At 36.3% G+C, this 15,616-nt stretch overlaps 1 protein-coding gene across 1 annotated transcript in view; it reads left to right on the top strand.

The window, feature by feature from the left end:
• Positions 1-719: 719 nt before the first annotated feature.
• Positions 720-15,616, top strand: part of LOC107549820 (glypican-1-like) — a 79,003-nt gene continuing 64,106 nt past the window's right edge. Inside the window, exon 1 of the mRNA XM_016230996.1 lies at positions 720-777. Coding sequence (XP_016086482.1) covers positions 720-777 — 58 coding nt within the window. The remainder of the gene's footprint in view (positions 778-15,616) is intronic.

Genomic DNA, 15,616 nt, shown 5'->3' with positions numbered 1-15,616 from the left:
ATTCAAGCCTTAATTTCAGCGCGAATGACAGTTGTGATAAAGACACTGAATAGCCAACAGAGACTAACTTTAAAGCAAGAAGTTACTGTGCGATTCAAATGCATTATCATCTTATGTTATCAGCAGGCAAGGCAAGTTTCATACACGACACAATGTTACAGTAATTCAAAGTGCTATAATACAGATCACAATATAACATATGATCATAAATGAGCTTATTAACAGTTAGAAGTGAAGTTTAAAATAAATGCCTACTAGTCGACTGTTGTCAAATTATATGAAAACTATTATGAATTATCATGTTGTAATATACAGTGTGTGTGTGTATATATATATATATATATATATATATAACCTTACCTATCATCTCCAGGTTTTTTTTTTAACCTTGAAATATAAGTTTAAAAATTATTCTGATGGCACACTGACTTCTAATAATCTTTCCCACACTCTCCCGTCAAACGTCTGTTCTAGGAGCTTGTATGTTTGGTGAGCAGGTACGAAATTCCGCGAAAAGGGCAGATTGCTTTTCGGCAGCAACAAATGCACGTGTACAGCGATCCACTGTAATTAGGACAGTGGTAGAAAGAATTCTAATTCTAAGAATTCTAAACAAAGAATTCCACTCACTTAACCGTAGGAGGCTCCAAAGTCGCAAAAATAGGCTACACATAACTACATACAGTTGCGTACAGGCCAGATGAACATTTATTCTACAGATGCCACACATCACTCTTCTTTCTTCTGTCCAGGAAGTCCCGCAAACAGAAATATCCGGTAGGTGAACCATTCAAGCCTTAATTTCAGCGCGAATGACAGTTGTGATAAAGACATTGAATAGCCAACAGAGACTAACTTTAAAGCAAGAAGTTACTGTGCGATTCAAATGCATTATCATCTTATGTTATCAGATTAACATTTATTCTACAGATACCGTGAGGTCACGTTCTTCTGTCCCTTTCTGAATGACGTTGAAGTGGATGAATCTCAAAACACATCAAACCCTGTTTACACCTGTTTTAGTGTCACTCTGTTTCAAATGGATGGTAATAGGCCTATGTGTGTAAGCGGGGCCAGGGTGCACTCCTTGGCTTTACTTTTTTTTTTAAAATAGTGCTGGTATTCCATTCCAACATAGCTCTAGTTTTATGTCATGTTGGAATTCTATGAGAAAATTTAAGGATTGGTTCCAAAGTTTGATTCCAAACGGAATCCTATAAAGTTCTTACTGTATCCCTTTAGGACCAGACACAAATCCAGCACAAAGACAAGTCAAAGTCCGCTCAAAACCAGAGTTTCACTAAATTACATAAGGAATCTCAGAGATCATTATCCTGTCATTATATATATATATATATATATAAATTGCACAGTAAATTACAATACTCTTTGTGAATTATGTCCTTTCACTTTTGGGTCCCATGAACAGTATTCACTGTATTGTAAGTCCTTGTATTTGTGTATATACCTGTGAAAATGTCAGCGAGGCTGTGACTGAGATAAATATAATTATTTAACTGAAATAATTATAAAGGACTCTCATAATATTAATAATAATAATTTTTATGTTGTATGGAAACACAATTTTATTATTTAATTTTAGATTTTTATTTTATTTTATTTAACTGAACTAACTATAAAGGACTCTTGCCTAAAAATCTACAAATGTGTATACCTTTTTTCTCTCTGAAGAGCCTCTTATGCATGAAACCTGTTCGTTCATCTCACTGTCTGTCACAGACCCCTCTCCTGCACATATATGTGACTCTCCCACAGGTCTTTAGACTTAATAATTTTCCATGACCCAGGATTCCATAACAGTTTTCCAGACTGCTTCTTGCTGTCATTTTGTTTGAGTGTGTGGCATACACTCTTAAAAACAAAGGTGCTTCACGATGCCATAGAAGAACCTTTTTGTCTAAATGGTTCTATAAAGAACCTTTAACATCTGAAGAACCTTTCTGTTTCACAAAAGGTTCTTTGTGGCGAAAGAAGGTTCTTCAGATTACAAAAAGGTAAGAAAGAGATGGTTCTTTAAAGAACCTTTGACTGAATGGTTCGTTGTGGAACCAAAAATGGTTCTTCTATGGCATCGCTTGAAGAACCTTTTGAAGCACCTTTATTTTTAAGAGTGTAGTTACAGAGATTTACTGGTGATTATGAGCTTTCTGCAGTCACTGCTGGTGTGCGTGCGTGTGTGCACGTGTGTGTGTGCGAGTCAGGGTGGAGTATCACCTTATCCACAATTGCTCCATGAAGGTAGAGTTTTCACTTTAGATTTTTGAGTTGAAAAGATGAAAAAGATGAAACCTCAGTGGGTGTGCTGTGTGGTAGAGCTCTAGTGATTTCACACGCACAGAAGACCTTGATTTCTCTTTGTTTCATTGAATTTTTCTATGACCCTAGATTGCTCTACTATGCTCAGCACTGCAGCCTGAATGTATTTTTACCCATCAACCCTTTGTGTATGACGCACGAGCTGATCCCGATTGGTATTCCCTAATGATCAGAAAGTGTTCTCCATTTAGAAGATTAATAGAGGTGAAAATCAAACGTTAGTGGCTTTACATTAATGTGATGGAGTTATTATCCTCATAAACACGCACAACATGTCCAGATGCATTCAATCAGATTGATGCATTGTTGCGATCCCTTCAATCAGACATGTTAACGCCGCTGTGTTTTGATAGCACAATGTAACGTGTCTAAGTGATGGCGATCAAAACCCTGTCCCTAACTTCTCATCCATATGGAGACAATGAGATTTAAATGAAAGTAATTGTTTCAGAGTCAAGAGTTTCCCCTAGGAAATGTTCTGCAACTATACTGCAGTTTTTTTTAGACTGCAGAGATGTTTCCCTGGTTCTCCACTCAAGAGCTGACATACTTGTCCTCCCATGCATAAAACTGCGGAAATCTGATTTTGGTTTTTGTGAATATTAAAGTTAAATGACTGTGTCAGCTGCCTGGACAGGAAATCTGGACACAAACTCGAGATCTTCTTTGACATTAATGGATCCACCCATTTTTCCGACTCTTCTCGCTCTTTTTCCACTCTTTTCTCTCCTGCTGCTAGTCGATGATCAGCATTAATCTTAGATGGATGAATTTTATTTGGGATATGGCTTTAATTTTTGATAGGAAAAGTCTTAAAAGCTTTGTTTGAATTTCTAAAGCTGGATTTGGACATTCAGCTGGATTGTATATCATCTTTCGCTCTGACTCATCTGAGATGAACTTGACACCAACCCTGTGAGAGAAATGTTTTGGCCTTTGGTCATGTTTGTGAGAGTGTGTGTTTATGTTTATCGTGTTTTATCTAGTAGAACATTGCAAAGCTCATCTAGAAGCAGCTGTCTTCTATCAGTCCCCATGCGTTCTGTTTTACTCATAAGTGAGTAATGATATTCCCCTGGTGATTCGGAGAGGGGATCCTCGGCGAACTGTGGCACACCCTGCTAAAGGCCCGAACAAGCTGAGCGACCCACACCAGAGCCTGAGGTTGCCACAATACACAATGGTAATCTCTACCTGACCGCATTTCAAGAGTGATTCAGTGACAGATCAGGTCAAGATGGCTCCTGTCAGTTCTTATCAGGCTCATATCAGGAATCATTTTAGGAAAGCAAGCCAAGTTCAACTCACCTTTGTCTCGATGTACTTCTTATTTTCATTTTTCTCACCGTCCTTGTATAGTGGATAGAGTTACACCCAATGTAAAGGCTGACATCTTGTAAAATCTTTCAAATGTTTTGATGCAATAGAAAACAGTTGGGGAGAATATAATTGTCTAATATGTTCCAATCATGTATCGCATTACTGGAATAGTACCTGAAAACATACCTTTTCAGATTAGAGGTCAGTCACTAAATTGTCTAGCCTTAATATATGGATTATGTAATTAAAAAGCAGCTGGGGTTGGAGATATGTCACTGCACAGTGCAAGCGACATATTGAGTCATGATGGTGGTATGTGATATGTGAGTCTAGCCTGCATGAAATGTGGGGTAAGATTTATTGATTTATTATAAGTGAATAATATTAATAATGAAAATATTAATATTAATAATAAAAAAATAGATTTATATGTGCATATATGTAAAAATATAAACTATATAATTTAATAAATAGATTTTCTCTATTTATAAATTATTTATTTATTTATTTATTTATTTATTTATTTGCCATACCAACTAAACAATTTCCCCTTCTGAACTCAGTTTGAATAATGAATGAAAAATTGTTTTTGCTTGAGTCTAATCATGCATAATAGAACACAGGGTGTGACATGTAGCCTTATTATTAGTATTATTCTAAAGTTTAAATATCATATAAAACAAATATTTATTTATTTGTTTGATTGTTTATTTATTTATTTGCTGACTAACCCAACCTCCCCTTCTGAACTCAGTAATAAAATTACAATAAAACACAGTCTGCAATTTGTAGCATCTCAAACCACATTGACCATGATGATGACGACGTGTAGCACCCCCTAGCTGTGACTGTAGACTTGGCAGTGGTCATAAAGCAGTTGTCATTAGTCATGTTTAAGTCATGGACACAGGTGAGCATGAAAGCACTAATGAGGTCCCTGAGCCGTGGCGGCCCACTGGATGATGGCCACTAGTGCATCTGCTGGAGGCAAATGACAGTTGCTCAAAAGCAAAATGGCTCGTGGTAACATCATAGGCTGCAAAACCTCTTTGTGCATGAATATTTCAATATTTAAGTTGAGCACATTTGCTATAGGGCACAGTACTGAATGCCTTTCTTTTTTATTCATGCTGTACGTGCGTGTAGCATACAGAATGCATTGCATTTTGTTTTGATATGTTATAAGTGCGTATTGATTTGCATGCATATATTTTAAATGTTTGTTGGTGTCACACAACATGCTTTCACAATATATTTGTGCACTTATCCTCCAATCCATAGCAAGATGAATTAAGAATGGGGTATTCCTAGACTCATACGCACACACATAGACACTGAGTGAAGTGTTTATAGTGCTGATGCAGTAGATATTGAAGGCATTAAGCTGTAATCTGCCCTCTGGAGCCTGAAACTCACCACATAGTGTTTGATGTCATGCAGAGCTGAGAAACCGCTCGGCACACTGCAGCAGTGAAGAAAAAAAAAAGATACAGGGAAGGAGGAAGGGAAAACTAATATTGAGATTCTCATTCCAATCTGCTGCTTTTTCTGTCTCTTTAAATAAGCAAAACAGATGGTTGGACTTTAGAAGTACTAGGGTTTTATTAAAATATTTCTTGATGTGTTGTTTCCTTCTTGATGCTGAAAAGATTCTTATGGCTAGCAAGCATATGTTGTGTTTTGGATGCTGGTTTGCTGGATAAATCACCCCAAAATTGAGAATTCACATCATTTACTCAACTCATGTTGTTCCAAACTTGCATGACTTACTTGTGGTTGCACTTTTAAATGCAATTACAATTAAAAAATTTTTATTTATCCTCAAGCCATCCAAGGCATAGGTGAGTTCGCAAGAGATTTGGAGAAATTTAGCATTACATCACTTGTTCATCAGTAGATCCTCTGCAGTGAATGGGTGCCGTCAGAAAGAGAGTCCAGACAGCCGATAAAAACATTCACAAGTAATCCACATGACTCCAGTCCATCAATTAATGTCTTGTGAAGTGAAAAGATGTGTGTTTCTATTAAAGGGGTCATATGATGTTGCTAAAAAGCTTAACAACATGTTTATGCGGTTTAAGGTAAAAAAAATTCACATCATTTACTCAACTCATGTTGTTCCAAACTTGCATGACTTACTTGTGGTTGCACTTTTAAATGCAATTACAATTAAAAATTTTTTATTTATCCTCAAGCCATCCAAGGCATAGGTGAGTTCGCAAGAGATTTGGAGAAATTTAGCATTACATCACTTGTTCATCAGTAGATCCTCTGCAGTGAATGGGTGCCGTCAGAAAGAGAGTCCAGACAGCCGATAAAAACATTCACAAGTAATCCACATGACTCCAGTCCATCAATTAATGTCTTGTGAAGTGAAAAGATGTGTGTTTCTATTAAAGGGGTCATATGATGTTGCTAAAAAGCTTAACAACATGTTTATGCGGTTTAAGGTAAAAAAAAAACATTATTTTCCACATACTGTACATCATTGTTTCTCTTCTATGCCCCGCCTTTCTGAAACGTGTGTTACGCCCCTAGCATATTGTGATGATGCCCTGTCTGGCTGGAGCGATGATTCAAAAACATGAAAACCCATTATAAATGAAGCATTCGTTGCATCCAGTGGGGACATAATTATGGATTATAATGACTTATACTGTCTTTTTGCGCGTTGCGTTGCATCGCGCCACGTAAACATAAAACCATGTCTGCATTTGTGATCGGAGAAATGACAAACAACAAGCCCTACTCTACACTTCCCAAAAAACTTGCTTTAAATATAAAAAATATAAAAAAACGTACTTACAGTCTTTGAGTCAGAACAGCCGAAATTGTAGTCTACTCTACCAGGATCAGGAAACGGTCCTCTATAAAATGTGCTGCACACATCTGAATATTTGGGTTGAAGTGTTCTGGAACAGTGTTGTAAATGGACTCCGCTTCGTCCACAGTGAAAGCCGATCCGGTGATCCACAGCGCAAAGTTGTTGTATTTCCTCAGCAACCAGCACGGATCAGCTCCAGGCATGACGAAGCAGATATCGTCCTCTTTTGGAAGACCAAACAAAGTAGTTTCGCTTTCACAACGAATCACACAGTGCCTTCACGACATGGCGGTGGCAACAATAATACTACAGCGATAATCAAAGTTATGCCTTCTTTCTTTGCGTGAACATTTGGGCGGCATTATGCAAATCTTCCCACATAGTGACATAGATATGTGGGGGCGTGTTAGAACGAGCCGTTAGGTAGGCGTTGCTGACTCTTAACTTTTATAAAGAATATCTCTATGGATTTGAGACTTTAGTCTTTGCAACTTTAAAGATCTTCTTTATGCACTAAGAGCTTGTAACACTACGAAGAGAAAGGAAAAATTTAAATTGCATCATATGACCCCTTTAAACAAATCCAAAATTAAGATGTTTTTAACTTCGAACCGTTGAGATGTTTTTAACTTTGAGTCCTCTATCCATAACATTACTTTCTCCATTGAAGCTCTGGTGAGTAAGTGATGTAATGCTAAATTTCTTCAAATCTGTTCTGATGAAGAAACAAACTCATACATCTTAGATGGCCTGAGGGTGAGATTGAGAACTAGATTAGTTTAATTCGTGAACAAATTATTCAGACTGGTTTTGTGAACTTATCGAAAATATCTGTCTCAAAAGAGTGATTCGTTACTTTTCTCATGAGTTAGTACTTTTTACATTAAAAGTAATTTTAATGGAAGAAAGTCACACAGGTTTGGAATGATGAGATGAAACAAGGGTGGGTACAAAAAACCTTTTAGAATAGACTATACTTTTAACTAGCTTAACCAGCAAGACTGCTAAGTTTTGCTTGGGAGCGTCCATCTCAATAAGACGGAACCAGCTTGAACTAGCATGGACCAACTACGCTGGTCTACGCTAGCGCTTTTCATCAGGGCTGAAAAGGGCACTTATCAGAGATTTGTCTTGAGTGTACAGTAATTGTCCCGTTTTAGGCGGATCCTGATTTTTTTGGTAATTGGTAAAACAAAAGCGTGTGTCTATACAAGACCTTGGCCTCTCTCCCAGGATGTGAGCCGCAGCTGAATATGATACTTATGAAATCAGAGAACACCAGGACAGCGCCGTGATGTAAATCTGCAATCCGGAGCGAGACCTACTGAATTATCTAGCCACTAAATATGACAAATAACTGACTCAGATTGTAATACATGCAGTGTAATGTAGTTCTCAGCCTTCCTCCCAGCCCTCCCAGAGGAGAGAGAGAGAGAGATGTGATGGACCAAGGTGACCTGTAGACAAAGACATTTTTGATGGATTTGCTATTGTGTGACATCCTTTGAAGGAAGAGAGAGACAGAGAGAGATAGAGAGAGACAGAGACAGAGACAGAGGTCACATTCCCTCATACCTGCTACCTGTGTATATACATGCCTTAACCTGATATATACAGGTTCCAAAATGAGCTTTTTAGCCTTAACTGTCAAAGTCAAATTAGACTCTAGCATTTTTATTTATGTAACATACTTTTTACGTTGACTTTAACATGTTTCTTTTATTTTAGAGACCTGTGCTGTGTAGCACTTGAATGTTTTGACAGTTCGTTTCATCTCAGTGAAGTTAAATTTACCCTGACTCTGAGAAAAAGAGTCACACTGTGTTTTCTGGAAAACAGTTGAATCTTTATAATCCTAACCACATTTCCAGCTAGCCTTGATGATTCATTGTAAGGTACTCAAATTTACACTGCAAGTATACACATGCTGATGGGTTCAGACCAGGGGTTTGGCTGGTTAGCTTGGATTAGTTAGATTGGTAGATTCTATAACTTCACCTACACTTCGCTTGTTTAATAGAAAGGCGGGACTTCTGTTCCTAAAGCCAACATATTGAGTGTTGCAGATTTTCCCTTTCAGTTTTCAATAGCTACATTTACATGCACCCAAATAATCCATTAGTAATCAGATTAAAAAGCCTTCACATAAATATCTCAATTGATCAACTTTAGCTTGATCCAAATTACATTTTGATCCATTTGAAAGGAGTGGTGTAGACCTGAAATAACCATGCACAGGGGAAAAAAAAAGTATGTAAATGCTTAAATCTGATTATCTAATTATCTAATTAAATCTGACTATCTGGTAATCTGATTGAATCTGTTTTCTCAATCAGATTCAAAAATAATACAATACCTTCCGGTGCCATTTTTGCAGTGGTTTTCTCCGGTGCTGAACAATGATTGCTCTGAAGTTTTGTTCGGATTACAAGTAAACGAATATTGAATATTGCAAAATGAAAATTCTGTCATCTTTTACTAACCCCCTTTCTTCTGCTTAACACAAAAGAAGATATTTTGAAGAATGCTGGTAACCAAACAAAAACCTTTTGTTTTCAACAGCTAAAATGTATTTAGTTTATATTTTTATATCGTATTTTTTTGAATCAGGCTTGCATATGCTTGCTTTTATACTATGAATATGATTTACATTATGAAACTATGATTGGGATGAGGGTTGGCTGAGAAAGTAAATTCAGTCCTCAGTTTAAAATAAACTGATACCATATTGATATTAACATTAAAATTGCATTATAACTCCTGACATGTTGTAAATGTATGAGTTATGACCCAGGTTGCGTTCTGGAATAACAAAGCACAACTAGCTCATGGGGTTCCTGTAATGACAGAACAGGAAGTGTACCAGAGCTTGTGAATTCTTGTTCTAATTTTAGCATGTGTCTTAGTCTCTGGTTTGACACTCCTAAAAGCAGCCTAACTTTAATCCCTGGAGACTAAGAGTGAAGATTCTCCACGTGAGAGCAGAGGGACGATGTGTCGATTAAGAATGTAGGACATTACATGCACTAGAATCAGAAGGAAGTATGAAAGGGATTTGGAAGAGCAATGTAGTCTCAAATGTGAATCTCAATGGTTAAAGCTGGGCTGAGCGGCGAGCTTGCAGCACTATTACGGGGCAGTGGAGAGAGGAGAGAGCATGTTTGGTTTGGCTGGACTCACAGCAGCTGGAGGGAGGTGTGGGGAAAAGGAGAGAGATTTCACCCCATTCATTATGGGAGCATCTGATGTAATAATCACAGTTCATAATTTTGTAATGCTATAGTTGTGTAGTTGCCTTCTTCTTTGGCTGAAATATTAATTTATTATGACTCTAATGAGAATTTCCATTGTGCCTCAGAAGTCGAAGAGTCTTTGAACAAACAGTGTGCTGATTGCGGGGTCTGTCCTCCCTGAGGCAAACGGGGGTTAAGTGGTGTGTTGACAGCTACATTGGAGATGGAGTAGGATTTTCAGAACTCTAGTTCATGGGTCAGAGTTACTTGGGAATGAACCTTCAATCTTTGTGTTGGGAGTGTAGATATTTAACCGTTAAGTTACCAAGACCCTCACTTTGGGTATTCCAAGTTCTTGAATAATATTCTGATCTTTTACATTGACCCATGCATAAAAAATACTATAGTCACTCCTGTTTCAAAATATCGAGAAAAGAAAAGGTCATCAAGACTGTTGTCTTAATAAAGCTTTGCCTAAAACGTCTCTCAAGTAGCCATGCGAGCAGCAACATTTTGCAAATGTCACATCGGTACAGGAACAATACTAAAGCAGGACTGATCCTGTCATCATGTTCATGTGTAGTTTCCTTACTGAGCAGGGAATTTCAATGTTCAAATGCCGTCAATTTCCTTGTGTCGTCTTTTAGAGACAGGCCCTCGAGATGGGGAGTGAGATATATATATATATATACATTTTTCTCTGTGAGTTGGATGAGATTGATGTATTTTTAGATGTGCTAAAAGCTCAGGGCGATCCATTTATCTCTTTCATTCTCTGGAGAAACAGCTAACATTAAGATAACAGCACAAAAAGGTGTATAAACTGTCATCTCAAGCAGCAGAATGTCTGTGTAATTAGAGACAAACTGGAAATTCTCTCTTGTTTTCTGGTTTGCTATTTTTATTCCTCTCTCTCTCTATTTCTGTTCCTCTGAGCCAAAGTTGTTCATAAATAATACAGATAATCCAGCTTTGTTTTGATGTAGACAGTTCATGCTCAGCTGAATTTGCATGTGTGTGTGTGTGTACACAGGCCACAAAGTATTTTTGACATTTATGTGACACTTAAAAATGCATGAATGCCTTTACATTATAAAACAAAGTATCAAACCAAATGACATTCATTTAAAAAAAAAAAAGATCAAGCAAAAATTACACAAATAAGTTAAAACAATAGACAAACTTTCTGCTTGTTAAACATTAGTGAAAGATGTTCATACTGTAGTTATTGTGATGAAATGCTGCATTTGTGTTTCCACAGCTCTGTCTCTTGTTCAGTGAAATGACCCTGCTGGAGGTTGACAGCCTACTGTGCCCCCCTCCCCTCTCTCTCTCTTCCTCTCCATCTCTGCCTGCTGATTTATATGAAATGTATGCTTTGAGTATGATGTCAAAATGAAGTGGTTTCCAGTGGAGATCTATGATTTTTGAATGAGGTAGCGCAGCATGTTATCTGAGTGGATGAGGGGTTTTGTTCAGTGGTCTGGAGTGTATCAGAGGCAGCTTTCCCACTGAGACACATTTTGCTTGTGTGTGTGTGTTTTCTCATGAATGCATACAGTATTACACAGAATTACAGTTTGTCGAGAATTATTTGTGGCTAAAATCTATCTATCTCTAAATAAATGTATTTATTCAAATGAACATAAATATAATTGTACTACAACAAATACTACAATTTATTTGTTTGTTCAGCATGCAAATCAGCATGCAATTAAAAATGTAGCACAACAAATACTTACGAAAGTCTGTTTCTGCCACAGAATGTAAAAAATACAAAAGGTAATTACAACTTTTTATCTCACAATTCTGACTTTGTTTAGAGTTCTCATCATCTCACAATTCAGTTTCTCTCTCTCTCTCTCTCTCTCTCTGATTTCTGAATTTATCTTCTAACTCTGTTTTTCTGTTTCCAACACAGATAAAAAACTGTCTGTCTGTCTGTCTGTCTGTCTGTCTGTCTCCACATGTGGATTTTGGATTTCTGAATTTATCTTCTAACTCTGTTTTTCTGTTTCCAACACAGATAAAAAACTGTCTGTCTGTCTGTCTGTCTGTCTGTCTGTCTGTCTCCACATGTGGATTTTGAAATATGGATATTAGTTAATAGACATTATCTGTTAACAGTAGCAGTTATAGCTGATAAGGTTGCTCTCAAGAGTTTTATGGCAGATGGAGCTGGTCAGCGTGAACTGAGCTTCGCTTAAATTAGTCCAGCACATAGAGGGAATCTGTCTCTTTGGCTGTAAAAATGGGTGTTTCTCCTCTGTGACCCAACCACATGGCATCACTCAACAAAATTGAATCGCAAATCCACACGGAAGGAAGGAGAGGAGGGAGATGGATGGGGAGGGAGAGAAAGACTGTAAGAAAGAGAGCAATGCTGACACATCACTTTTACCAGTGGCTCTCCTCAAAGTCATCACAGTACATTACATCTCACCATGACACAAGTCCATCTCTTTGTTGCTTTCTATGGAAATACACAGCTGATTTACAGAAAACCTATTCCTGATCTTTCAGCATTTTCCCCTTTTCACGTTTCCATCATTACTGAACCTGTTCTCAGTGTTTGAGCTTCAAACGTATCTGTAAAAATGTTTCCAGCACATTGATTTCTGTTTTCCCATTCATTATAAGTAAGAATACACTGTTAATAATCTGAATGTTGCTGACAACATCAATGTTTTTATGCTTGAATACATGTCTTCAATTTCCACCAGAGATCTTTGATGGGTCTAAAAAGCAATCAAGTCAACAGTTTAATAGATGTTGAATAATGGAAATAGAAATGCTATTCTGAATCACTAAAGAGAAATTAATATTTATCAATTGCATATAAATCCCTCTACCCCAGCTGGGAGGAAACCAGCGGAAACCAACTTGTTGACCAGAAAAGGTCTGCAAACCACTTACATTTTAAGAAAAATCTGTAAAAATCTTGCACAATGTACTGTTATTAGGGACCAAGCACCGTGGTGCAAGGACCCTATTGGAATTGTTCCATTTCTTCTTCTTCTTCTTTGTATTTTTGAGGGCCTAAACATGCTTGAAAACTCATGAAACTTTGCACACATGCCAGAAGTGGCGAAAATTGCCCAAAATTGCCACTCTTTGATTGCTTAGTATGACTTGCTCGTAGACGGAAAAAGAATTGCCATTATGAAGAATCTTTGCCTCAGAAGAAATTGCAGTCCTGCAGGGTCGCTGCTAATAGATATGTAATATAATGTTCTTTTTTATTATTATTTTAAAATGTTTCATATTTAAATATGCATATTTGCATATAAATGTGCAATATATATATATATATATATATATATATATATATATTATTTGTTATTTAAAAACATTTCCTTTTGATTATGTACTCAAAATATTTTGATTTCTGATGATCACTTTGTCCCCAAAATATAACTAAACTTTCCAGGTGAATTATGTAATTTCCTATTTACATTTTTAGTTAACTGTGTGTGAGAGAATGTTTTTCCTCTAGATAATTTTTAGAAAATTTTTCCCAAAAATATAACTAGAATTTAGAGTTAAAATGTGTACTTTCCTATTATACTGACAGTTGTCTCTGCACATTAAGACAGGAGAGGAAAATGTGTTTTAACATGATAAAAATGTACCCATATCACCTTTACAAACACACTATTCCGGTCTCTGCTCTATTTGACCAACAACAATGATCTTTATCTGATTTCTCTTTCTCAGTTATTGACATTTGGCGAATATCAAGCTTGCAATTTGTTGCTTTGCATCGAATATACTGTATGTAGCTCACACAGGTCTGGCTGTGGATGGGGAGTGTGTGTATTGACATAAGCTGGTGGTGGACACTCTCTGGCTTTTCTAGGCTTTAGCTGAAGCAGCAGATGTGACAGTTATTGATCCTCTTCAGGGATCACCTAATTCGTACCTGGCTCTTTGAAGCCTGTGCTAATGTTACGTTTGTGCTGCCATGTATGGTTTCTGGGATTACTTGGGAGCAGGAGCCCAGGACATTACACCTGTGTGTGTGTGTGTGTGTGTGTGTGTGTGTGTGTAAGGGCTAGATTGGTTTAGCATTGTCAGGCCTTTCACTATACTGCATAAGGTCTGGTCCACATATGAGCTTATTCTGGCACTTTGACTGGAAGAGACTGTCTGATTGACATGCTAAGAGACCAACCACAGTTCATTTTGTTTTTATGTCTCATTTTGGGGCTGGATTATCTGCATCTGCATCAAATGGTCGGTAAACAGTTTGTGTTTGTGCTGTCTGAGGCTGAGATTAGGGCTAGATCATTTTGAGAGGCTGGGAAAAGTGTGTTTGTGTGGGATCATATTGTGATCATTGTGTGTTCTGTTCTCCAGGTGCTTGAGCTGTTTAGTCTAATCTTTCATTACTTTCATGAATGATGAGCATTTTGTGGTTATTGATTCACTCCAGTAACATCGGCTCTGTTTGAAAGCTGACTCGTTTCCAAAAAGCTGTTTGTTGCTTTAATTGGTCATTTTCTCATTTCCAGCCAACTGCAAAGAGCCGCTACAGCTGCACTGGAAAAATCACAGCTGTTAGATCCAGGTTTTGTAGTTTTTTACATGGCTGATTTACCTGGGCACCTTTGATAGTTTTGTGGCTGCTGATTGGATTTACCAGCAGTTATACAAGCAGTTATTTCTTGATAAAGCAGCATAAACCTTCATAAAAGTTTGTAGACCATGAATTAAATTGATAATGATGTTAATACTGCATACAAACATTGTTCAGAGGACAAAGGTTACATTGAAGTGATATATTTACATGAAATGAGCGACTGTTGACTGACACTATAAATTTCTGAATATCACAACAAATCAAGTAGGCTTGGGAATCAAGAACTGGAACTATTGTTTAAAAAATAGAAATACCAGGTGATTTTTATGATGTTTGTTTCCATTAAACAATTATTTATTTATGCATTTAATTAATAATTTAATTAATTTACTTTTTTGCAATATCTGTAGAAATAATAAACAAATATCTTAATTTAAAAATAAAACAATTCTAGTTAATACAATAGGAAATACAATAAAAATATCTCTGTGACACGATTAAATTAAATAGATGTTACACTTTATTTCAGACTACATAACAATACCCAATCAATAACACTTTACCATTTTTTTTTCTATTTTTACTCTACAGAAAATCACATGGTTCTTAGAAATCTCCAAATAATTTTTATGGGATGTTGTGTAAAGATCGTGTAAGTTTGCAACAGTAACCAAATGAAGCTAAACAAAAGGTCTATCATTTTCCAGATGCTATTCATTACTGCTGAACATCCTTCAGAAATCATTATAATATGCTGATTTGCTGCTCAAGAAACCTTTTTTAATTATTATTATTATTATTATTATCAATATTTAAAACAGTTGAGTAGATTTTTTCTGGATTCTTTGATGAATAGAAGGATCCAAAGATCAGTATTTATGTGAAATAAAAAACTTTTGTAACATTATACACTATACCATTCAAAAGCTTAGAGTTAGTATAATTTTAATTTTTTTGGAAAATAAATTATAGAAATGAACACTTTTATTTAGCAAGGACTAAAAATGTAGCTTTGAAATCACAGTAAATTACATTTTAAAATATATTCAAATGGAAAATAGTTATTTTAAATAGCCAAGTAAAAATATTTCAAAATGTTACTGTTTTGCTGTACTTTGGATCAAATAAATGCAGGCTTGGTGAACAGAAGAGTCTTCTTTAAAAAACATAAAAAATCTTACTGTTCAAAAACTTTTGACTGGTGTATAGGCAACTTTAATTGTTCTCTAATTTCTAGCTTTTAATTGACTTAGAAATCAGATAACTGCTCAACAATAACCAATAATAATGATTTGTTTATATACTACAAACACTTTTTTT

The sequence above is a fragment of the Sinocyclocheilus grahami genome, unplaced genomic scaffold (assembly GCF_001515645.1).
Source record: "Sinocyclocheilus grahami isolate Dianchi unplaced genomic scaffold, SAMN03320097.WGS_v1.1 scaffold382.1, whole genome shotgun sequence".
Taxonomy (NCBI): domain Eukaryota; kingdom Metazoa; phylum Chordata; class Actinopteri; order Cypriniformes; family Cyprinidae; genus Sinocyclocheilus; species Sinocyclocheilus grahami.
This window is presented reverse-complemented; position numbering and strand designations above follow the sequence as displayed.